Here is a 22,178-nt window from a genome sequence, read left to right on the forward strand (position 1 = left end):
AGAGCCCACTGGCCCATGTGGAATCGAACCGGCAGCCTTCGGAGTTAGGAGCATGGAGCTCTAACCACCTGAGCCACCGGGCTGGCCCAATCTCCTAATTTTTAAAAAGGTGAGTAATACATGGTTAAAGAGAGTACAAATGAGACAAAAAAGAGTCTTCAGCGAAAAGTAGGCCTCCCTCTTAGTCGGGTCCCCTAGGTCTCCCACTCACCCAACTATCCTACAGGCAATGGCTTTTACCAGTTCTTCATCTGTCCTTTCAGAAATAGACTGTACATACACACGGGTTGTATTTTAAGTAACATCGCCTCCTAGTTAGCTCTCAGAGCTGTGCTAAAGGGGTTTTATCCTTCCTGCCCCACCATGCCCAAATCTCCCTAAATCATCCCCAATGGCTTTGGCTCCCTTTAGGGGAAACTTAGATAACTCCTCACAGATGTTACTGAATGCTTCACTTTGAAAGTACATTCAGAATTTGCAATTTGGGCCCAACTCCAGCCCCGCGAGCTTCCGAACGGAGCCGGCTTCTCTTCAGCCTCTCCGCCACTGGCCATTCCGACCTCCAGGCTTCCCGCACCCCGCCCAGGCCCCGCCCCGCTGCGGCTAGCCAGTCAGTTGGATGCTCCTCCCAGGGGTCAAAAGAGACAGAAGAGGAGTTTGATGCTCGCTGGGTGACACAGACATACTTCAGCAAGTCAGATATTGGGGCTTGAGAATTGCGTACTGGGAGGAGCATGCTTGTTGGCTATGATCTGGTTCCAGAACCCCAAGTCATGAATGCTGCTTTGCAGGTATGCAGATGGTTAAATGATTTTGCTAGTGCTGTTTGCAAACTTTAAGGCTCCTCATGTTCTTGACAATAAACAAATACATACAATAAACGTTTAGTTAAAAGGGTAAGTTATCCAACTAGAATGTTTCCACTTTTATTTTAAATTGGCATATTAATGACACATCCAATAAATATTTCACTTTGTGGGGGTGGGTGCCCTCAGTCTTCTAATTGTCTTGTGGGCAATAAGTAGTAGCTTTTCAGTGATGATGAATTCTATTTGATTGTGGCCACAGGAGAGCCTTAATTGTGACATCACTGATTCAGAAAAGAAAAAGAATATAGCCTTATATTCGTCCTCGTTCTTGTTGCAGTCCCTGCTCCCTGCTGCCCACTTCACTTATTCATCAATAATTTGGTGAACACCCAGAAGCATGCCCACATAGGGCTCTGGAACTACAGGGATGAACAAGCCATGAGCTCCATCCTCAAGGTGCTCTCTGCCTAGCGGGGAAGCTGCAGTAACCCAGAAATACCCAGGTTTGTTGTTACACTGACTCCCTCTCCTCCCTGCCAAGGAACCCCGGCTACATGCTAAGTCACAGTCTGTATTCTCCAAAGCCCCTGGCACAGAGCCATATACTCAGAATACAACCTACAGCTCTACCTAGGTCTCCTGACTGCTCCAGCCCATTATTTTCGGTCTATTAACTCCTCTGGGTCTCTCTGAACAAATCATTCTAACAAGCAGGCCTCTCCTTCTGCCAATTCGTATCTATCATAACTTGAAGTCAGATCCAAAACTCACATCTTCTAAAGTAATCTTTCTTGGTCCACTCCACTCTTGTCACAAATTTACATACTCTTAAATATTATGAATTCATTTTGTATGAAGACTTTTTTGTGTACTATTGATGTATTGTTTCAGAAATGTTCAGATGATTTGTCTCCCAATGAGATTTTTTTCAAATAGAGAATTTTTTTTTTACATAAAAAGAATATAATAGATTTTAAGTCCGTTGGATGAAAGATTGTTCTATTTTCTTATGGTGCCTAAGAATAATAGCAATAATAATTATACTTATCATATGCCAAACTCTATCCTCTAATACACATTTTATGTGTATTGTCTTTAATTCTAAAACACAAGTGCTATTATTATCTTCATTGTTGAGGACCAGAAGATAAAGTAACTTGATTCACATCACCCAGTTATTAAATGGCAAAGCCGGCACCCAGATACAGACGGTCTATCTCTAAAGTCTATACTCTTAACCTTAACAAGATCAAACAGTGTTTGAAATAATATGTACTCAAAACATATTTGTTAGGTAATAAACAGTTCAGGGATCCCCTTTGGCAGTGCAAGAGAACAGAAACAAAGATTTACCTCCTGTAATTCAATGCAGCCCTGGACAATCTGGAGAGTCAGGTTATTCACAACCATCGTATCAAAAGGAAGGGTGGCTTCTTGATTTACCCAGGACACCAGGTCATTTTTCCCTAGGATGACTTCTGCAGCAGCTTTAAAGGCAGCAACAGTAGGGTCCTCATTGCTTACCAGGTGAATTTCTTTCAAATTACCAGTCAGCGGCACATTTTGGAAATAACAACTGATAGTTTCCACAATTATCTGTGTACACAAATCCACAGGGAAGTTGAAAATCCCAGAGCTCAGGGCTGGAATTGCTACTGTCTCAGTATAAGGACTGTGTAAATTGACATAATTCAGAATATTCTCAATGGCGCTTTGCAGCTTATTGATGCACCTGTCTCTGTCCACCTTCATCCACCGAGGCCCAACAGCATGGATAATGTATTTGCAGGGAAGCCTCCCTGCTTCTGTGACAGCTATCTCACCGACTGGTATTTTACCACGTCTGAAAACCACGCTTGTGCTCATCTCTTGGATTTCTTGGCCGCCAGCTTTCACCAAGGCCTGAGCCAGGCCTCCCCCATGCTTAAGGTCTTCATTGGCTGCATTCACCACAACATCAACAGCATGTCTGGTAAGGTCATCCTTCCAGACAGATAATTCTAGTGTAGGAGTCAGCATCTTTCGGAAGACCGGCAGAGACTTACTGTTACCTTCCTGGGCTGGAGAGACCAGGGTAGAGATACAGCCAAATTTATCCTGGAGGACTTCACAGAGACAGCTCTCATTATTTTTTAAAATTTTGAAGTCACTGTGATTAATGGGTATTTGCCAACTATAGTTTTCTCCAAGAATGTCAGTCTCTGGAAAAAGAGAGAAGACAAAAAATAAAGAAATGAGCAAGGGTTCCTTTGAAAAGGATGTAATTCCACTTCACATCAGGGGACTAAGTGCTCGATATGCAAAAGAGAGATGAATTTCCTCTAGTCCCCTTCCCGATTCTCCTTCTCACCTAGACATGTAATTAGACGAAGGATATCCAAGCGTTTTCAATTGTAAGTCACCCATAAAGTGCTGAGTCTTCCTCTGGCATATAGCAAATGTTCCATAAGTGGTAGTCACTATGATACAATGATAGTGTTGAGAAAATTGTGTGTATGGTGGTTCCTGAATTTTAAAAGCTATGTAGAAATGGTGAGTTTGGGAAGAGCCAGGCTTAAGGCACAAGTATTTAAGAAAGAATTTAATTATGTCAAAAATATGTGGAGGTTTTATTCACAAATTGTTTTCTTTTGTCAGCGTCTTAGTCTGGGTTCTCTTAGAAGCGACTTTGCGATAAACATTTGATGTAAGTTTATTGGGGAGGTGATACTAGATAACACCAGGGGTGTGGGACGGGGAGGTCCAAGTGGGAGATTAAGACAGGGAAGGGAAGGAAGTGAATAAAGGATGTGTTACGAAGCAAATGAAGCTTAACTCCACTGAGGGACAGATGTGTCTCAGAGTTATACCACCAGAAAGATAAAGGAGCTGGGATATTCATACAACTTCTGAGTCATTAGTCAAGGGTGCTCCTTTTGGGGCATGGTCCAGCCAATGGGTGGGACATCATACTCTAGCTTTCTGGCACAATTTTGGTGGAATAATTAAAACTGACTGACTAAAAATTACTTACTGTATTTGTCAGGCAAGAAGATGTGCTGCTCAGATAACTCCTTCAATGTGGTTATGAAGGAGGGAATATGACTAGTTGACAGCCTCTAGTTGTTTGCCCTTCAGAGTCCATCTCCACTTTCCAGCCAAGGTCACACTATTCTCAAAATGGCCTCCATGAACTGCTGAGCAAGGCCATTTATGTCTAATGTGGGCCTCCCCTAATGGGCAATCTCAGGCTGGCAGAGCTTTGGCAGGTTTTCCTTATAGTCTGATGGTTCCACCTCCCCAAATCTGGTTTCTTCTCTTTCCCTTTCACAATAAACCTTTTGCATTCCTAACTCCATCTCAGTTTTTGCTTCCTTGAGAACCCAGCCTGTGACACTGCATTTCACTGGATTCTAAGGCATCATTATTATATGTCACTGAGGAAGGGAAAACAATGCCAGTTAAACCATAGCACACTAGTGATAGGGAGGAGCTTTATTTCAGAGATGTGAAAAAAATGTGCATCCTAAAATAGGTAAAATGTCGTAGTTAATTATATTTTACTTCAACTCCCATTTCTAATCTGAGCCACCTAGAAAGAACTTTGGTGGATTCAATTACCTAAAAGAAGCAGCACGTGAGTAGCCAGATCCAACTGGCCCAAGTTTTGGTTGAAAATCACAAGTGGGTCACCTCTAGGATTAGGAAGGTTCCTTCTCTTACAAAGCCCTTGTTGAGCAAGGGTCAATCAGTGGGTCACTCCTTCTGTCCAATTTCAATTCTACGGCTGTGGACAGAAGAGTCTGACATCTTGTGGGCAAAGGAAAGTATCAATGAGAGCCCTAAGAGAACACGTCTGCTGGTGCCACACTGCCTCTGAAGCAGTCCCCCTTTGAGACATGTGCCGGGTCACCACAAGATCCTGCAATCACGCACCTGAGCACCTGTGGGGAAGACAGTCTCCTTTTGTATTCCCCTTTCTCCACTGAGGACAGATATGATCAAAGACTTTCTGAAACAAGACCGAGAGTGAGGTGATCGTACCTGATTTTTCATTGTAAGCTGCTGCTCCAGTACCCTGTGAAAAATGAAAGTGGTTTAAAATAAAAACTGAAATCAAATGACTACAGACTACTTGTAACAAATACAGCCTAATAAGCACAGAGCAACAGAAATTCTGCTAAAAGCACTGGGTTTGAGGAGGAAGGGGAACACATGTTTGTTCATTTGTTTAATCTGTGTGCCTGAAATACTTGAAATACTAAATGTTCTAGCAAACAATGACCCTACCCACTTTCTTAGAAGCCAATGCACTTCTAATTCAAGATGGGTTGGAGATTAACACTTGAAAAAACCCAAAGATCACAGGCCAAAAGGACCCAAAACTTTCAGACAGGCCTCCAATTTCCAAAGGCTTGTAGGGTTTCTCTAGACAGAACAGAAGACATGCGGACATGAGCTTCATCAGCTATATCTTCCTGTCTACCAATAAGGACCCACTTTTCAATTGCTTATCTTCCTCCATCCTCCTCCTCTACCCCATCCTGCAAAAAAGCAGAATTGCTGAATGAGAAGACAGAATAAAAATGATACTGAAGTCATATTTTTAAAAATCATTGATCCTCATGTTGACTTTGTTGATTAGATTAGCATGTTCTGGATTCCTCTTCTCCCACAGGGTACAAGGAGAAAACTTTTACTGGGCTATTAAAACCAAGTAAGAATGCTGGGCATAACTGAAGACCCAGATTTCGTGCTTAGTTATAGGAAGTACTATGCCTGATCAAAGTTCATGATTTATATGAGTATACATTTATAAAAAAGTACTTTTACCTTGGAAAAGTCCATCCTCCAAGTACCTGGGGTCTTTCAATGTTTATACTCTGTTTTGCGTTTCTGAGCATAGACTGCTGTTTCCAATTATGGTGGTCCACTTCTAGGAATGAATAGAAAGGATGCAATAAGCATTGATCAGCATCTTAGGAAATTTGATAAGAATGCGCCATAGGAAGACAAAACATGATTTCTGATCTTAAGTAGCTTTTAGTTTTACTGGTGAAGATGCACTATTGTTTTTCTGCTGCGGTTACTGTTTACTTTCTATCCTTTACAGAGAGGTTCCAGTTGAAACCGTAATGGCAGTTCAGACAGGGGAAAGAACCATAAGGGTTATAGCAGGGAAAACTTTATGGAGAAGGTGAGACGAGAGCCAGACCTTGAGGGATGGAGCAGGTTTGCATATAGTTAATTGGAAGAGGAGAATGATTCCAAGAGCTAAGACAGAGCACAGCATTCAAAGAACAATGGGGAACAACCAGCTTTATGAGTATGAAGACCCCTGGAGAATGTCTGAAGAAAGCGAACTGTACTTATGCCTGTCAAGGGTATGTGTTACTGAGCTTGTGATAAATTTGCTGATTTAATTAGAAAGGGGACTGTCTGGATAAAAATCAGAAACTCTGGAAAAACATATTTTAATGATTTTCCATCTAATATGTAGGGATCAAATTTTTAGGAGACCGACAAAAATGCTTAACAACACAGTTGCCTACACTTGTTGCCCACATAGTTGTCGTTAGGCCTCTGAAACAATTTCTAATGCCTTTGTAATAAAAAAAATTTTGTACGACTATCTACAGCATCAGGGAACTATTATTCCTACGTGTCAGGAAAAGCAGCAAGTCCAATACAGTCCTAAAGAGTGAGGACAAGATGCATTTTTGCCTCCAGAGGTCACTGCTGTTTTCACAAAAGAGGGAAGTCTCCTGTCTGCTTTGGCTGTGGGCATCCCGGGGGCTTTTGCTTCAGATGCTGTCGCACTTGTTTTTTTCCTTTGACCAGGCTTTTAAGGCCTAAGGATAGACTCTTGAGGGTGGGGGTGAGGGGTTATTAAACCCAAAGAAATTAGAAACAAGGAACATATTGCTCAGCACATTCAATCTCTCTCATTTTAAAAACAACACCCATTAACAACAAAAGCCTTCCCGACTTTCCCTTACTAGTTCCTACTGTGTTCTTTTCTCGCCTGGGCAGCATGAAGAAGTTGACACTCCCCCATCCGTCTGCCTGCTCAGCCCACTGTGGTGGACTCCTGCCCCACCCCCAGCACTCCTCTGAAACTGCTCATCAGTGATCTCCACAAGGTTAACCCCAGTGGACTCTCTTCTGTCCTAATCTTTACTTCACTTCTCTCTATAGTCATTTCATTCTTTGAGTCCTAAAACTCTGCCTTCTTGGCTTCTTCTATGCCATCTTCCCTTGGTTCTTTTGTTACCTTTCACTTTGCCTTTACAGGCCCTTTGCTTGGATTCACCTCCCTACACCCACCCAACCCGCTCCGAAATTCATGCTCTCTCTCCTGGATTCCACAGCTCAGTCAATGAGACACCATTTACCCACTCAAGTCAGAAATCTAGAATCTCCTCTTTTGTCCCAGATGGAACCCATCACTGGGTCCAAACCACCCAGTTTCAAATATGCCCCTACCCTCCTTGCCCACTGACATCATTTCACTTCAGGGCCTCTTGTCTGAGCTATGTCAATACATTCTCTTTAAAGATTTTAATGTGTTTAATTGTACATTTCATTGTTTGAATTGATATTATGTTTACTGGTTCAAATTGAGGAAGTGTAAAAGGCGCCCTCCTACCTCTAACTGCAGAATCACAAAGCCCAGGCAGCTGTTATGCTGATAGTACTGCCAAATGGCTCTGCATATAGACTGACCCCTTTCCAGTCTTTCCAGCCACGTGCAAAAACCTTACCTCAGGCCTGTCTACTTCCATTCGTCCCTGCTTGGAAATGTGTCCTCCACAGGGTTGTCCACATCATGTTTCTAAAATGCACCTCTGACCTGTCACTCTGCTTCCGGTGCTCACAACCCTTCCATTTCTCCCCACCGATTTTCAAGACTGATTCTCACTGTCTAGATCTGAGCTATCCGCTGTGGGCCATTAGCCACATGGAGCCCTCGAACGCCTCAACTGTGGCTCCTTAGGCCCAACTGAGTGAGATGTGATGTAAGTGTGAGATCAACACCAGGTAGTAATGACTCAGTATGACAAAACGCATGTAAAATATCTCATACGGTTTTAAGATTGCTTACGTGCCGAATGATTCATTTGAGATACACGAACGATTACAGGTAAGACTACATTGAATTAAAGAACATCATTAAAATTAACTTCAGCTGTTTATGCTTTTTAAACTATGGCTACTAAATATTTTTAAATTAGATATGTGGTTCCCATTATACATCCGCGGGACAGTCATGTCCCTCACCCATCTCATGCCCTCCAAGGCCCCAAAGCTCCCTCTGCTTCAGATCACAAGGGTCCCTGAGCCTCAGATGCTCCCTCCCTCCCTACCCCTCACGCTCCCACACACATTCTCTAGGATTCTGCTGCAGACTTCCTCTTGGGCGCTTTCAAGAGATTTGCTTCTTGATTCCCAAGTCCGCCTCCTTTACCAGCCTGTGCGCGGCCTCCGCGTGCATCTTTACTCCCTAGTACCCAGGGCAGCACACAGTCCGGTTTTATTGGCCAAATCCAGCTCCAAGAGCCAGTCTACAGGATAGAGCTGGAGGGAGGTAACAGGTGATAACGTCGTCATGCAGGAGAACACTTTCAAGTTTTTTCAAATGTAGGTATTAATCGGAATTCACCATGTGAATTACATTTTAGCTGCATACAGTGGTAACAATAAGAGTGAAAAGGAATCACAAACTCGGGAGAAACCTTGACTTCAGCCTGTGACCAGTCTCACCCTCTCCTGAGTTGGGGCCGGGGGCCGCCTGGCCCTAGGAGCCGGTTTCTCGCCCGCCCCACCCCTACCTCGGCCAAGCCCGCCGGAGAGGAGACGCGAGAGCCCTGGGCGCCCACCGCTCGGGGGGACACGGGACCCACACACTCACCCGACCCGACGGCGGCAGGGAAGGCAGCAAGGAGAGGAAGGGGAGTAGCTGTGCTGGGAACAGGGAGGGATCTCGGGGAAAGCGAAACTGAAACTTTGCGGCCCGAGGCGGGACGCACCCCTGCCCGCGTCCCTGCCCCAGATCCTGCCCAGCAGCGTCAGCTGTGCCAGCTCCACGCCGAGAGCCATGGCCTCGAACCGCCGCCCGCCGTCCCCGCTGCTCGTGCGGGTGTCCGAGCCGGGCCTCCAGCCACCTCTACGCTGGAAGCTGGAAAGCTACTTCCAGAGCCGGCAGTCCGGCGGCGGGGAGTGCACCGTCAGATGCCTGGGCCCCGGCGCTCCGGGCACCTTCGTGGTGGAGTTCGTGGACCGGGCAGGTGAGCCGCGGGCGGGCTGGGGGTGCAAAGGCCGTGCCTGCGGCCCAGCCTCGCGGGATTCCAGGCACACCCAGAGTGCGCCGACCTAGGAGAGAGGGCGGGAGACAGCAGGGCGCCTGTTTGATGGGGCACGGGCACCGCGGGCTCTTGCTCACAGGAGACGCAGCGCGCAGCCCGCAGCCACGGAGGATGGGGTCCAGAGGTGCCCAGTCTGGGACCGCGTCTCACAGCGCCGCCTTCCAGCTCACGCTTGCCAGCCTCCTCGTCCTGCCGCATAGTACTTCTCCGCTCTCAAAAAAGCACCTTTCCCTACCCTAGACGTTTGTCACCCGGTGCCCTTTAGGTGTTCCACTTTTATGTTTTAAATATGTGTTCCTTTGATTTATTTTTGAGGATTACAAAAGTAATAGATGCGCACTATAGAAAAGAGAAAAAGAAGGAAACCACCTGGAGATAAACAATGTGAACATTGTCGTATATTTCTTCCAGGCTTTTGCTATGAACGTCGGTAAACACATATGTAGATTTACAAAATTCGGAGTCTGCCCTGTGGATTCCCTACTTTTCTCACTCCACTTTCTGTGATGAATATTATTCCACACCATTGAAATGGGAAACCGAGACAGTTTCAGAGACGTGACTTTTAATGAGTGGACGATGTTCCATTATCATTGAGGTTTCATTTCTACAGTAAAACTTAAGCTGCCCGCTTGAGAGTTTTGAATAGCTCTCTCACACCCCCTATTACCAACCCACCATCCCAGGATGCTGGGGCAAGCTACAGATGCAGGACTACCCTGTTTCCCCGAAAATGAGACCTAGCCGGACAAACAGCTCTAATGCGTCTTTTGGAGCAAAAATTAATATAAGACCTGGTATTATATTATATTATATTATATTATATTATATTATATTATATTATATTATAAAGACCTGGTCTTACAATAAAATAAGACCTAAAATAAGATAAGACAATAAGATAATGAAATAAGACATAATAAAATAAGACTGGGTCTTAATATTAATTTTTGCTCCAAAAGACACATTAGAGCCGATTGTCCGGCTAGGTCTTATTTTCGGGGAAACATGGTAAGAGGATTTTTTGAAATCACTTATATGCCTATGTGTATGTGTGCATTTCATGTCTCCACTGAAGCTAAGGAGGGAGTGTTGAAAAATGAAAAGCACCAAATTGTGGTTGGCGACAAACCTGTGCCTATTTTCCTGGAACCCACCGAAAATCCAATAGAGAAAATGTCCAGAATGTCTTCGCTCACACAGTCACAAGAAGGGGCGAGGTCTGTTGAGAAGAACATATTCCTTGAAGAACATATTCCTAATGCTGTGGATTCCTGTGGCCCAAAGGTGAGTATTGAAGGAAGGAGCTGGGTATGTGCTTGCAACTTGCTCTCCAGTCACCTACCTTTCATCATTGGCCCAACAGTTATTGGCCTGAGGACTTACTATGAGCCAGGCGCTGTTTCAGGCACTGGAACACACAGAGATGAACACAACAGGTCCCTGCTGGGTGAGGGGGAGGAACAAAGAAGGACCATAAGCAAATAAACAAAATAAATAAAACAATTTCAGAAAGTGGTATGTGCCATACAGATTGACAGGGACAGGGCCGGGAAGGGGAAGGATGACGCTACTTAGGACCAGAAGTCAGACAACTTCTCTGAGATGACAAATTTGGCCTGAGGCTTGAATGATGAGAAGGAGCCAGCCACGCAAAGAGTCATTTGACAAATCATTATCAACTGTCTGCTGAGTGCCAGGCACTATTACAGGAGCTGCGGATACAGCCAGGAACACATCATTCCCTGCCCTCAGGGACCTCCCATTCCAGTGAGGGAAACAGACACCAACAGCTAACAAACAGATTTATAATACCCTGTCTGCCAGTGAAAGTGCGAAGAAGAAGAATAAAGCTGGATAAGTGGCAGACAGTGACAGAACCACTACTGTAAATAGGGTATCAAGTAAAGCCTCTCTAATGAAGTTGCATCTGAGTTGAGACATGAGTGAAGTAAGGAAGCTAGCTAGCTAAGAGGATTTCTGAGGGAAGAATGTTGTAGGTGGAGGGAAGCCCAAGTGCAAAGGCCCCAAGACAGGAGCTTAAATCCTGAGCCCCAGGAGCTTCAAGGAGAGAAGCCAGTGTGGCTGGAGGGTAGTGAGCAAGGGAGAGAGTGATAGGAGAGGAACTTGGAGAGGTATCCAGAAGAGTCTGATCTTTGGGGATGAAGGTAAAGACTGGATTTTAATTTAAATGGTAGGGGATTATCAGATGGTGTTGAGCCAGGGGAGTGGAGTGATCTGATGTGCGTCTCTAAAGGATCAGTTTGGCTGCTATGTGGAGACCTGAATGTAGGCAGGGGCTAGAGTGGAAGGTCAGAGTCCAATTAAGAGGGTTGCAGTGGGCCAGCTGCAAGATGATACCTTGGACTCTGGGTGGTCCGCATGGAGGTTTAAGAAGTGACTGGATTGAGGAAACATTTGAAGGAAGACCTGGAAGAAGGATGGTACATACAGAGGAAATGGCATGTGCAAAGATCTTGAGGAGGAACAAAATATTAGAAATCTTGCTTTTATGTTACATTCAATGTGTCTGTCTTTTTTAGCCTGGTTGGATGTGCTTGTCTTATATTTGATCTAAAGGTTAGCGTTTAGAGGGCCCACCAACATTGCATGTGGTTAGGTGTTTAGTTATTTATTTTTATTTTTTTTTAAAGGAAGGGGTTGAAGTAAACAAAACATAGTAATAGGAAAATACATCGTCTTCAGATTTATGGCTCTCTTCCAGGCTCACAGACTCTTTAGTGAGAACCACAGCAGCTTGCCCAGAAAGAGGAAGTGCATTCCCTACACCCCATTCTCCAAGGTCAAACAGATAGTGGCAGCTCTAGAATATAGTCTTTTTGTCCTCAGAGCTTTTAAAAATGCTCATGCCCAAGCTCTACATTTACATCAGAATCTCTGGAGGGGTGCCTGGGCCTTGGCTTTTTTTTCCTTTTTAACTCCCCAAGAGATTGATTCCAATGTGCAGACAGGGCTGAGAACCTCTGGGTTTAGCATGCTACATCCTCTGTGAAAAGGATTTGAAGGAAGTCATACTTTGCTAAGGAAGGACATACGTTTTTTTTCTCTAGTCTCTAGACTATTCTCCTGAGAGGAAACTGATGGCCTAGATGTCTGAGAGATTTTATTTATTCCTTTTACAATTTCAGATCTTTCTTACTGTCACAGCTGACCTGAACTGTAACCTGTTCTCTAAAGAGCAGAGGGAACACATAACCACTCTCTGCCCCAATGTCAAAACAATGGAGGGCTACGATGGAATCGAGAAGGTGTGTGGTGACTTCGAAGATATTGAAAAAATACATGGGTTCTTGAGTGAGCAACTCCTAAAAAGTGAGCGGAAACATAAATCTTCCCTTTTGGCAACAGAGAAGGAGCGAATCCATCAGCAGGTCCAGAACAGCTGTGCTTCTCCCTCTGACCCAAAAACCAGGCCAGAAGAAAAAAGCAACCATTATGAAGTTCCCTTGCCTTTGTTTGAATACTTCACATATATCTACCCTGAGAACATGGACTCGGTGGAGAAAAGACTTGGCATAAAAATAAAAAGTCAGGAAAGTTTAAATGTGGTCTCTATAGACTTTACCTCAAGTCAATCAGGAGACATCAGAGTAGCTCAAGAATCTTTTATCAGTGAAATTCAGAAGAGCATAGGAACCCTGGAGCAGGAATGTATTGCTTTAGCAGACAGTAAGCAGGCAAATAAAATCAAACAGAAATTGAGTCACAAGTTCCCAAAGGTCTTAATAAAAGAGAATGGAAGACAATTAATGCTCCTTGGGACTCAAGATGACATTTCAGCCACCAAACATTTTCTTGCCCCCCAAATCTGTGAAAGTTTTGTCGGGGCACCTGTGGAAATACTGACTGCTGGGGGTATAACGAATGGAATTGAGGTTGACACTGCTCGCTATATGCTTTTAGAAGCTGAATTAGTCCAGGACATATTAGAGATAGAAGAAAAGTACAACACTCAAAATAAGGTTTTGGGGAAAAATCAGAAAACCCGCATCTTGTTTGAGCCTAGGCTCAAGGAGTTGGATCTGTCTGTGCATTCTTGTGCAAGTTTCATTGATGCCTATCAACATCTCTCATGTCAGCTGATGACAGAAGTTCTCTCACTGAAACCTTTGGGCAAGGCGAGAAAGCAGTTATATGGGACCAAGTTCAATGATGACTTTAAAAAAAGGCATCCATATGTACACTTTATGCTAAATCAAGAGTCAGTGACTTTGACTGGGTTGCCAAATCACCTTGCAAAGGCAAAACAGTATATCTTTAAAAAAGAGGGAATGTCCCCTTTAGCAGGAGAGAAATGGAATGAGGATCATGAAACACCCATGGACATTGATAGTAATGATTCAGAAACAGCTTCACGAGCATTCCAGCACACTTCCAGTTCTGAGGCATCAGGAGTGGACAAGGAAGAGGACATGTGTGTCATCTGTATGGAGCCCATTACGAACAAATTCGTGCTATCAAAGTGCAAGCACAAATTCTGCAGGCCTTGTATCGAGGAAGCCATGACGTATAAGCCAGTCTGTCCTGTGTGCCAGACTTCCTACGGTGTCCAGAAAGGGAATCAGCCAGAGGGAACCATGAATGTCACTCACATGAGCAGTTCACTTCCAGGTTACGAACGCTTTGGCACCATCGTGATTGAGTATGATATGAAAGGAGGCATACAAACAGTAAGTGTTTCTGAGGTCCATGGGTTTCTTTCCAGTATGTTAGGATTACCAGAGCAAAAGAGACTATTCTGTTACTAGTTAGACAGTGGGCTTCCCAGTTGACTTCTTTCCAAATAGTGATAAAGGTGACAATGTTTGCGTACAAATTAGGTATCTTTTGTGTCTGTTAAGGCAGAGAAAGGATGGGTGGTGATTATATATTAGGGTGGGAAGAGGCAGAAAGGTGGATGGTGTTCCCAGCATGAATTTGGGGAAAGAGAAACATGAATTATTGGGAATATGAGCAAACCTTCAATGCTTTGTTTATTTTTTCTATCTGCAAATGAACACATCTGTCTGTATAGTGAACATCAGACAGGGGAATGTTTTCATGTGACATTTTCTTGTCTTCATACAGCAAAAGCACCCAAACCCAGGAAAGAGATATTTGGGAATAAAGCGAACTGCCTTCTTGCCTGATAATGAGGAAGGAAGGGAGGTTTTAAGATTACTTCGTAGGGCCTTTGAACAAAAGCTGATTTTCACAGTGGGAGACTCTCGAGTTTCAGGAGCATCAAATGCCATTACGTGGAATGATATCCACCACAAAACAAACACGTCTGGAGGACCAGTCAGGTGAGAACCTTTTGAAACATAATGGTTGCTAAACAGAGTTTAGAGGTTGTAAGATACGGCAATTTGAGGATGTTTATTGATAAGGAGACTGTTTATATCAGTGGGATTGGATATAGTAAAGTATGTTGAGAGATGCTGATCTCACAGGCAGAAAGATTGGTTCCTATCACCTTCTACCCTCCCAACCACAAAGTATCATGCAGTTACTAAACTTTGCCCCAAATGGCAGAGGTCTTCAGAATCCAAGATGAATGGTATCTAAGGTGATTTAATTTGGGGTTTCCTGTCTATTTAAAGGGTAGATCCTAGGAATGTTATTTACTTTGCCTTCTTTTAAGATCACCCTTTCTTCTTCTCTCTTCTCCCGTCAGTGCATAGAAATCCTAAATCCATTTGGCTAATAGTACTCTAGAAAAACTTATGTAACGTGCAATTGGAAATTACAATCCAATTATTCTTAATGAAATTCAGATAGAATACCTTAGACCCTTAGGGGAAAACATCCTGAGACTTTCGCAAATTTTCTAAATTTGAAAATCCTCCTGTAGCATATACTATATATTTCTATATAAAATATAGAAATATATACCATACAGTATGTTTATATATAACATGTATATATAACATATGTGATAGTATAGTATGGTATAATTTTATGAGAATAAAAAAGTTTTGTTGAAGGCAGATCCAGCTAGGCTTATTCAGTAGCTAAATGGCTCACATCTGCACTTTTATAAGTGATTATAAGTCATCTATCTGCCTTCAGGATTGCTTGTGAATGTTTGCAACACAGTGGTCAAGCCAGGGACCTACTGTGCAGATTCTTTGAAATCATTGTGATGAAGCTAAGGGACTTTTCCTTCTGCAGCTTTGGCTACCCGGATCCCAGTTATCTGAAACGTGTCAAACAGGAGCTGAAGGATAAAGGAATTGAGTAAGAAGACTGCTGGAAGGATGTCTTGACCCACACTTTCAAAAGAAACAGTTGAAAAAGCAGAGTAAATACCAATCTAAATCCTTATGTAGAATCACCTTTCTAAAATGTTCATCTCAAGAAGGGGTTCATGTAAGAGTAAGAATCTGTAATCTGTCATTTCTGGAATGTTACTTTTCATAGAAGATAAAAGCCCCAACGATCTGTGGGATTTTGCTGCAGAGGTATTGTGCCTCATCCTTTGTTGTTGGGGGGGCAGGGGTGAGGAGGGAGGGGGGCGCTGTGGATCTGAAATCATCTCCTATGTTCTTCACTTGAAATGCTCGCTGCCAGTAGGTCCTCTTTTTATTACCATCTCTGGGGTGGCCCTATGGTAGTTTGGTTGGTTTGCCCTGTTAAGTACCCTAAAGGTAAAATCCTAGGGTGAAGGTTGGGGGAGGCTTTGGTTATGGAGGTCCAAATTTAAGAGACACACGTTCCCCTGCCTCATGGCCAGAAAAGTGGCCTGGAGCAGAGATTGGATAACCTTTGGGAATAAATAGCATACGGCTATTGTTTTTCATGACGCAGAGCCTGGTCTACAGTTGGTACTTAATACCTTTCTGCTGCCTGACTCAGATTGCTAATAACCCAGCAGAGGGACAGATGCTGCCTAAATCCTTAGCAGAGGCAGGAGTAAGAAGTCATTTCCAGAGTGTCCACCACCAATTTGGAAAACTGCATTTCTTATGCCAACCACTTGGCCTCTGAACTCTGGACTCTGGCCAGGCCTCTAACTTAGTCCTCGCTCCTCCCATCCTTGTAATCTGCTATATGGGGTGCACTTACCAGCCATAGTAATGCTATACATTTCTGAACATTTTGTTTCCTCTGTACTTTTGAATATATCCCACTTCCAGTTTTAGTATACATACTGTAACTTTAGTTTCCCATGACTATCATTTTCTCAGTAACTGAAGCCCCCCCATCCCAGGAGTAGTTTACCCATCCTTTTACTAAGTCCCACTAAGTCATGTTTTCTCCCCTAAAATCCTTCTCCTTGATACTCTCTGGACAGAAAAGGCAAGACTTGAGCCTACTATAAGGAATATATGACATGTCAAAATTTACTTGTAAGTGGTTCTCCATGCCAGAAGAAAGAGTAGCAAATTATCTGGTTATCCATGCCCCAACCTCTCTCCAAGAATGATGAAAGAGATGTCTTTTTATTTTCCTAAAGATACACATATACACTCGTATACATTTTTGGTCAGAGGGTTAATACTTATTGTGGACTTATTTTGTCTCCTTTATAAGAGCTTTATCTCTGTTTGATTGAATCTGTTAGTATCCCCATTTTATAACTGATAAAACTGATGCACAGAGAGGATACCTTGAAAAGTCACATAGTTACTGTGTAGACATGCTGGGATTTGAAGGAGACAGTCTGGCAACAAGGCTTCTTCTGCACGCAGAGCTATACTGCCTCCTGCAGGGGTTCTTCTCCATGGAACAGGAATTCCCGTTATTCTGCGCTTCTCTCAGAAATGGATTAGAGCACTCACAGCAGATTTCCTCTGAAGAAATCCTATTTGAAGAATTTAAAACTCGGAATTTTTTCCTTTGTCCAGAAAGTTAAGGGAGCTTAAACTAAATGATAAGTCTTTTTTAAAAAAAAAAATCAGTTCATATAATTAGTTTTTGGTGATCAATGAAGTCTTTACCACTATGATTAATTGTTTTGTATCTACTGATCTTTTCACTAAACTTACTTCAAAAAAACCCCAAAAGTTTGGTTCCTGATAAGGTCTGGATCCTTGATTGCAATGTAGTGTGTGCATAGACAGTTTAATGGTGTGAGTGCTTAGTGAGCCTTTGGATTGCTGCTTTTGCTCTGTAGAAGGTACTATCATCTATATCTGCTTTAAATAAAGTTATATCCATACTAGGAACAGAATGTCTGTGTTCTTTCCCCACTCCTATTTTCTTTTTCAGTAGGTTGAAATTCCGGTGGTTTCCTACAACACATACAGTGTACAACAAAACTTCTGTTGACTGCACCAGTGCCACTTTCAGCGGTGAAAATCACGTTTCTTAGTATTTGTCCTCCTTATCACATAGGGTACTACAAAGATAAAAGTAGGCTGCAGATTTCATCTCTTCTCTCCTTCTAGAGAAAGCATCTGCGATACCTCATCAAACTATACTTGCCCTCTTGCTCCTAGGGTTTCTGTTTCACCTTTCCAGCATCAGTGCTGGATTACTCAGATGGCTCACTAGGCACCAGCAAATCAGGGCACCCTTCTCTCCAAAGAAAAAAGAGAATTGAAAATAATATTGAGATATTTGATGATTCCCGAAAGAGTGTAAGTTTCTCCACCTAATTCCAATATGTGGGTTTTCCCCACTCCATATCCAAGCAATTTTCCAACACCAGCTGGGTGTCCTACAATTCAGCTCAATTCTGACACTATCTACCAGGAAATAGATAGCATTAGATTCCACAGGTTAAGGGCTCAGGCCCACAAGACTGCCCTACCTGGGCTTCTGACTGAATGGCTATAAATCTGAGATTCCCAGGATCCCCTCCTTGGGTTCAATTAATTTGCTAGAGTAACTCCCAGAATTCAGGAAACCAGTTTACTCACTAAGGTATCGGTGTATTACAAAAGGATATAACTCAGCAACTACTGGCTGGAAGAGATGCATAGGGCAAGGTAAGGGAAAAGCGCCAAGCTTCCATGCCCTCCAAATGTGCCACTCTGCTTGCACCTCTGCTTGTTCATCAACTCGGAAGTTCTCTGAACTCTGTCCCTTTGGGTATTTATGGAGGCTTCATTCATAGGCACGATTGATGAAATCATTGACCATGGGTGAGTGAATTCATTTTCTAGTCCCTCTACTCTTCCCAGAGGTCAGAGGGTGGGACTAAAAGCTCCAGTCCTCTAGTCTGGTGGTTGGTTGGTTCCTCTGGCAACCATCTCCCATCCTTACCTCATTAACAAAAGACATCTTTATGGATCTCAGCTTTTAGGAAACTCTTAGGGTTTTAGGAGCTCTAGTGCCAGAAACAGGGACAAAGACCAAATACACATTTCTTATTATAAATCACAACATCACAGTGGTCATTTTCCTAAGGAAAGCAGTCATTAGGAAAACAAAATCAAACCTTTGTGGGACTTCTGGGTATTTATCTTCCACTTTAGTATTGTTTTTGCTTTGATTTCCGCATGGGACTTGGGTACTATTTCCTTTTGTATTGATTGGGTTCTGAGTCCTCTAAAACACAGAGCCTTAGACAAAGATCGAGATGTTAACAACTTGTTTGGGAGGTGCGAGCCAGGTCTGTGAAGGTAAGGACAAACAAAAAGGGAAGCGAAGCAAACCAAGATGCCATGCAGTGCAATGCCGCGGGCTCTCACCCCTCCGCCACTGCTTCATAAAGAGCCTTGAAAAGACACAGCAGGTCACTCAGCAGCTTTATTTGCTTGGCATAGGAGTTGAAAAGGAACTGCAGAAATTATCTTGTTTAAATGTCTTAGTTTAGAGAGGAGGAAACTTACTCTTCTTTCCTGGGGAAACAATGGACAACGTAAAACAGATTCCAGTTATGGCACATTAAAACAGTGGCACCTCTAGTCCTCCATGTCCATTGTCCCTGGTCCTGCCTTCTCCTTCTTCACTTCCAACCTCACTGCCCAGTTGGAATCTTCATAGCTCTGTCACCAGGATGATTAAAATACCCACTAAAAACTCTCTCCCCATCCCCCTTCCTCCTCCCACCGCAAATTACCTTTTGGAAAAACAGCTCTGATTTCATCATTCCTCTGATGATGTACTTCCGGTGACTCCCACAGTAGTGATGCTCTAACTTGATCTTGTGTCAGGATCATTGGAGGGCTCAATAAACGCATACTGCTAACTCACCCCGAGTTTCGGACCCAGTAGATGTGAGGTTGGGTCTAAGACTTTGCATTTCTAAGTTCCCATGTGCTGCTGCTGGTGGTGGTCTGTAGACCACAGTTTGAGGACCACTGGTCTAGAGAATGAAGTTCCAACTCCACAGCATGACATCAAGGGTTTCTCATTCCACTTTGCTTACTTTGTCCCTCCCTCCCCACCAAGCCCCTGTAATCTAGTCCCACCAGATTAAACCAGCGTTTTCAAACTATAGTCCATACTTTTATTCTTTTTATAGTCCATACTTGTATTCTTCTGGCCTGTGCTCTATGTGTTCTCTCTGGAATGCCTTTCCACCTCATTCTTCTCTTAGAAATCTCTTACTCATCATTCAAGTTCTCAGATGCCACTACTGGAGGAATTTTCCTCCAATATTGTTTCCAGATTATGAATTTCTGTGTTCCTAATAATTTATACACAACTCTACATAATGCGAATGTGGTACCAAAACCCACTTAACCCCGCTTTCTGCCTTGGGGTGGTGCTGGACACTGACCTCTAAGGACTGCAGCAACCCTCTGGTTACTGGCTGGGAAGGGAAGGGAAGGTATCATCAGCAAGAGATTAGAGGGTCAGGGGAGGGACAGTCCCCTTACTGTCTCCTCAAATCAGTCATGGTTCCTGTGGACTGACTCTCTCCTACTGGTATGGCTCTTACCAGGCTCAGTACATGCCCCCTCCCTTACCCCTTCAGCCTAGATGGCAAGGGGATGGTGGGGCTGCCTCACCATTTCTCTATGATTTCTCTTTGCCCTTAGTCCACACCTATCCAAGTAATTCCTTTATTAAACTCTCTTGAATGACCCATTTTGAGTGTACCACCTATATCCTGCCAGGACCTTTCATGATACACCAGGTAAATATGTGTATTAGTGTGGTTTTTACTTCCTTCCCCTTACTTCTACCCTCACCTTGTGTCCAATTCATCTTTGTAATCTTAACACAATGCCAAGTATATTAAGGGCCTTCAATACATGTTGGTTGAATTAAAGTAAATAATGTCTTGTCAGGTTTGCCCTGTCTCAGAGTGCATGAAAAGGACCCAGTGTATTTTTCTGAAGATGATTGTGTAGGGAAAGCGGGGGTGGGGTAGAAATGGGATGTCCAGGAGAAAGGGAAACTAATACTGATTTTTAAGAAATACGCCAGGTTCTCTGTAGACTTTATCTCATTTAATCCTCATGATAATATCATGAAGTAGTTACATGCCACTGACTGAGGTTACTCAACTCATGAACTACAGAGCCCAGGACTTTGTCAGACATCAACACCTGTCCCAAAAGGATGACGTTAAGTTCGCTGGCAGCTGTCGTCTGCTACCTCAAGCTAAGGCAGAGGAAGTTGTTTTCATAGAAATGAAAACCGAAAGATCTAGGCACAAGCCTGTTGGGTGGGGTGGGCCGGGCAGTGGGGGCAGACAGAGCCGAGGGCTCTCGCTGCTGGTCTGAGAGTCCTGGGGCTCTGGAGCCTCGACCCCCCACCCGAAGAACTTGAACACCAAGTTGCAGGATTATTTCCAGAGCCAGAAGAGACCCGGAGGCTGCGAATGTGTGGTCGGCCAGGAGCCGGGCAGCCCGCCCCGCTTCTTAGCGCTCATCCGCCGGGAGGATGGTGAGGGGCGCCGGGGGCGGGTGGGAGGAGGGGACGGAAGGGGCGACAGGGCTCACCCGCCAGGCGCCAGGCACACGCGGGACACTGCAGCACAGGGCTCCGCAGAGACCCACATCCTCCAGAACCCTCTCCTACAGCGAGGCGCTTTCCACCGACTTGTCCCGGAAGAGAGTAGAGTGCGGGCGTCTTTTTCTATAGAATATTTGAGAATTTCCCCCTCAAAGTTTAAATTCCTTATAAATTAGGAATATTGGTCCTTTGTGATATATGTTGTGACTATATCCTTTCAGTTTGTCACTTGTCTTTTGAGTTTGCTTACGGTGGCCTTTCCCCCCCACACAAATGTTTTTTCATTTTTATGTAGTAAAATTTACCAATCTTCTGTGTTATTGCATCTGGACTTTAGTCATATTTTAAAAGCTTTCCGCACACCCAGGTTATCGACACCCATGATTTTTTTCTATTTGTAATGTTTTATATATATAGATCTCTGATACATTTGGAATTTATTCTTGTGTGTGGTCTGAGGAATGGATCTAATTTTATCTTTTTCCCAAAAGGGTATCCAGTTGTCCCAACACTCAATTATGTGAATCCATTTAAATTGCTATCTGTAGATTTTCCATTGTGTTTCATTAGTTGAATTTATTAAAAAGATTACCACTGCCTCAGTATGCCACCTTTATCATATACCACATTTTTCTTGTAGTTTGGCTATATCTGGAACATCTATTCTATTCCATTGACCTGTTTATTTATCTGTTACAAGGAGACTTTGTTATATATTTTAATGTCAGTACTAGTCCCCCTGTAGAGCTGTCCTTCTCAGTGTTTTCCGAGCTATTCTTGTGTGCTTATCTTTTCTTGTGAACTTCAGGATTGACTTCTGATTTATGATCAGTGTCAAAACAAAACAAAACAAAACAAAACAAAACAAAACAAAACACAAAAAACTCATTGGAATTTTTATTGGGTTTGCATTAAACTTATAAATTAAATTACTGACCTCTAACTTCTTGAGATGTTCTAACCAAGAACAAAGGTGGCCATTTCATTTGTTCAAGTCTACTCATTCCATTTTTAGAAATTTAGAACTTTACTGCTCTGGTAGAGGAGAGGGTCCCATGTTCCGTGTATTAATTTATCAACTTGCATTTCTTGAGTATCTGTTACATTGTAGCTATCTTTTGATTAGTATTTTAGTATTTTATGTGATTCCATTTAAATTGCTATC

The 22,178-nt window shown here is 43.4% G+C and overlaps 3 protein-coding genes across 6 annotated transcripts in view; 2 read left to right on the plus strand and 1 right to left on the minus strand.

Moving 5' to 3' along the window:
* PARP9 (poly(ADP-ribose) polymerase family member 9) overlaps positions 1 to 9,172 on the minus strand; it is a 27,512-nt gene extending 18,340 nt beyond the window's left edge. The window contains exons 1-4 of one of the 3 annotated variants that reach the window (XM_081071449.1): positions 8,701 to 9,172; positions 5,622 to 5,724; positions 4,833 to 4,866; positions 2,163 to 3,010 (exon numbers count right to left, since the gene is read on the minus strand). In XM_081071449.1, the coding sequence (XP_080927575.1) occupies positions 2,163 to 3,010; positions 4,833 to 4,866; positions 5,622 to 5,636 (897 nt within the window). In that variant the 5' untranslated portion in view covers positions 5,637 to 5,724; positions 8,701 to 9,172. Of the gene's footprint in view, positions 1 to 2,162; positions 3,011 to 4,724; positions 4,867 to 5,621; positions 5,725 to 8,700 lie in introns of all 3 variants that reach the window. The other 2 variants (XM_081071447.1, XM_081071448.1) reach the window with 2 other exon arrangements.
* On the plus strand, positions 8,804 to 17,683 carry DTX3L (deltex E3 ubiquitin ligase 3L). The gene is made up of 5 exons (XM_081071499.1): positions 8,804 to 9,076; positions 10,233 to 10,441; positions 12,304 to 13,845; positions 14,243 to 14,460; positions 15,329 to 17,683. Exons 1-5 carry the CDS (start codon positions 8,887 to 8,889, stop codon positions 15,396 to 15,398), a joined length of 2,229 nt encoding a protein of 742 aa, XP_080927625.1. The 5' UTR covers positions 8,804 to 8,886; the 3' UTR covers positions 15,399 to 17,683.
* A 2,983-nt stretch (positions 17,684 to 20,666) lies between these two features.
* The window catches only part of PARP15 (poly(ADP-ribose) polymerase family member 15), a 31,794-nt gene continuing 30,282 nt past the window's right edge, over positions 20,667 to 22,178 (plus strand). For both annotated transcript variants that reach the window (XM_081069177.1, XM_081069179.1), the window contains exon 1: positions 20,667 to 20,944. In XM_081069177.1, the coding sequence (XP_080925303.1) occupies positions 20,942 to 20,944 (3 nt within the window). In that variant the 5' untranslated portion in view covers positions 20,667 to 20,941. The remainder of the gene's footprint in view (positions 20,945 to 22,178) is intronic.

This window comes from Rhinolophus hipposideros, assembly GCF_964194185.1.
Source record: "Rhinolophus hipposideros genome assembly, chromosome: 2".
In the NCBI taxonomy this organism is placed as follows: domain Eukaryota; kingdom Metazoa; phylum Chordata; class Mammalia; order Chiroptera; family Rhinolophidae; genus Rhinolophus; species Rhinolophus hipposideros.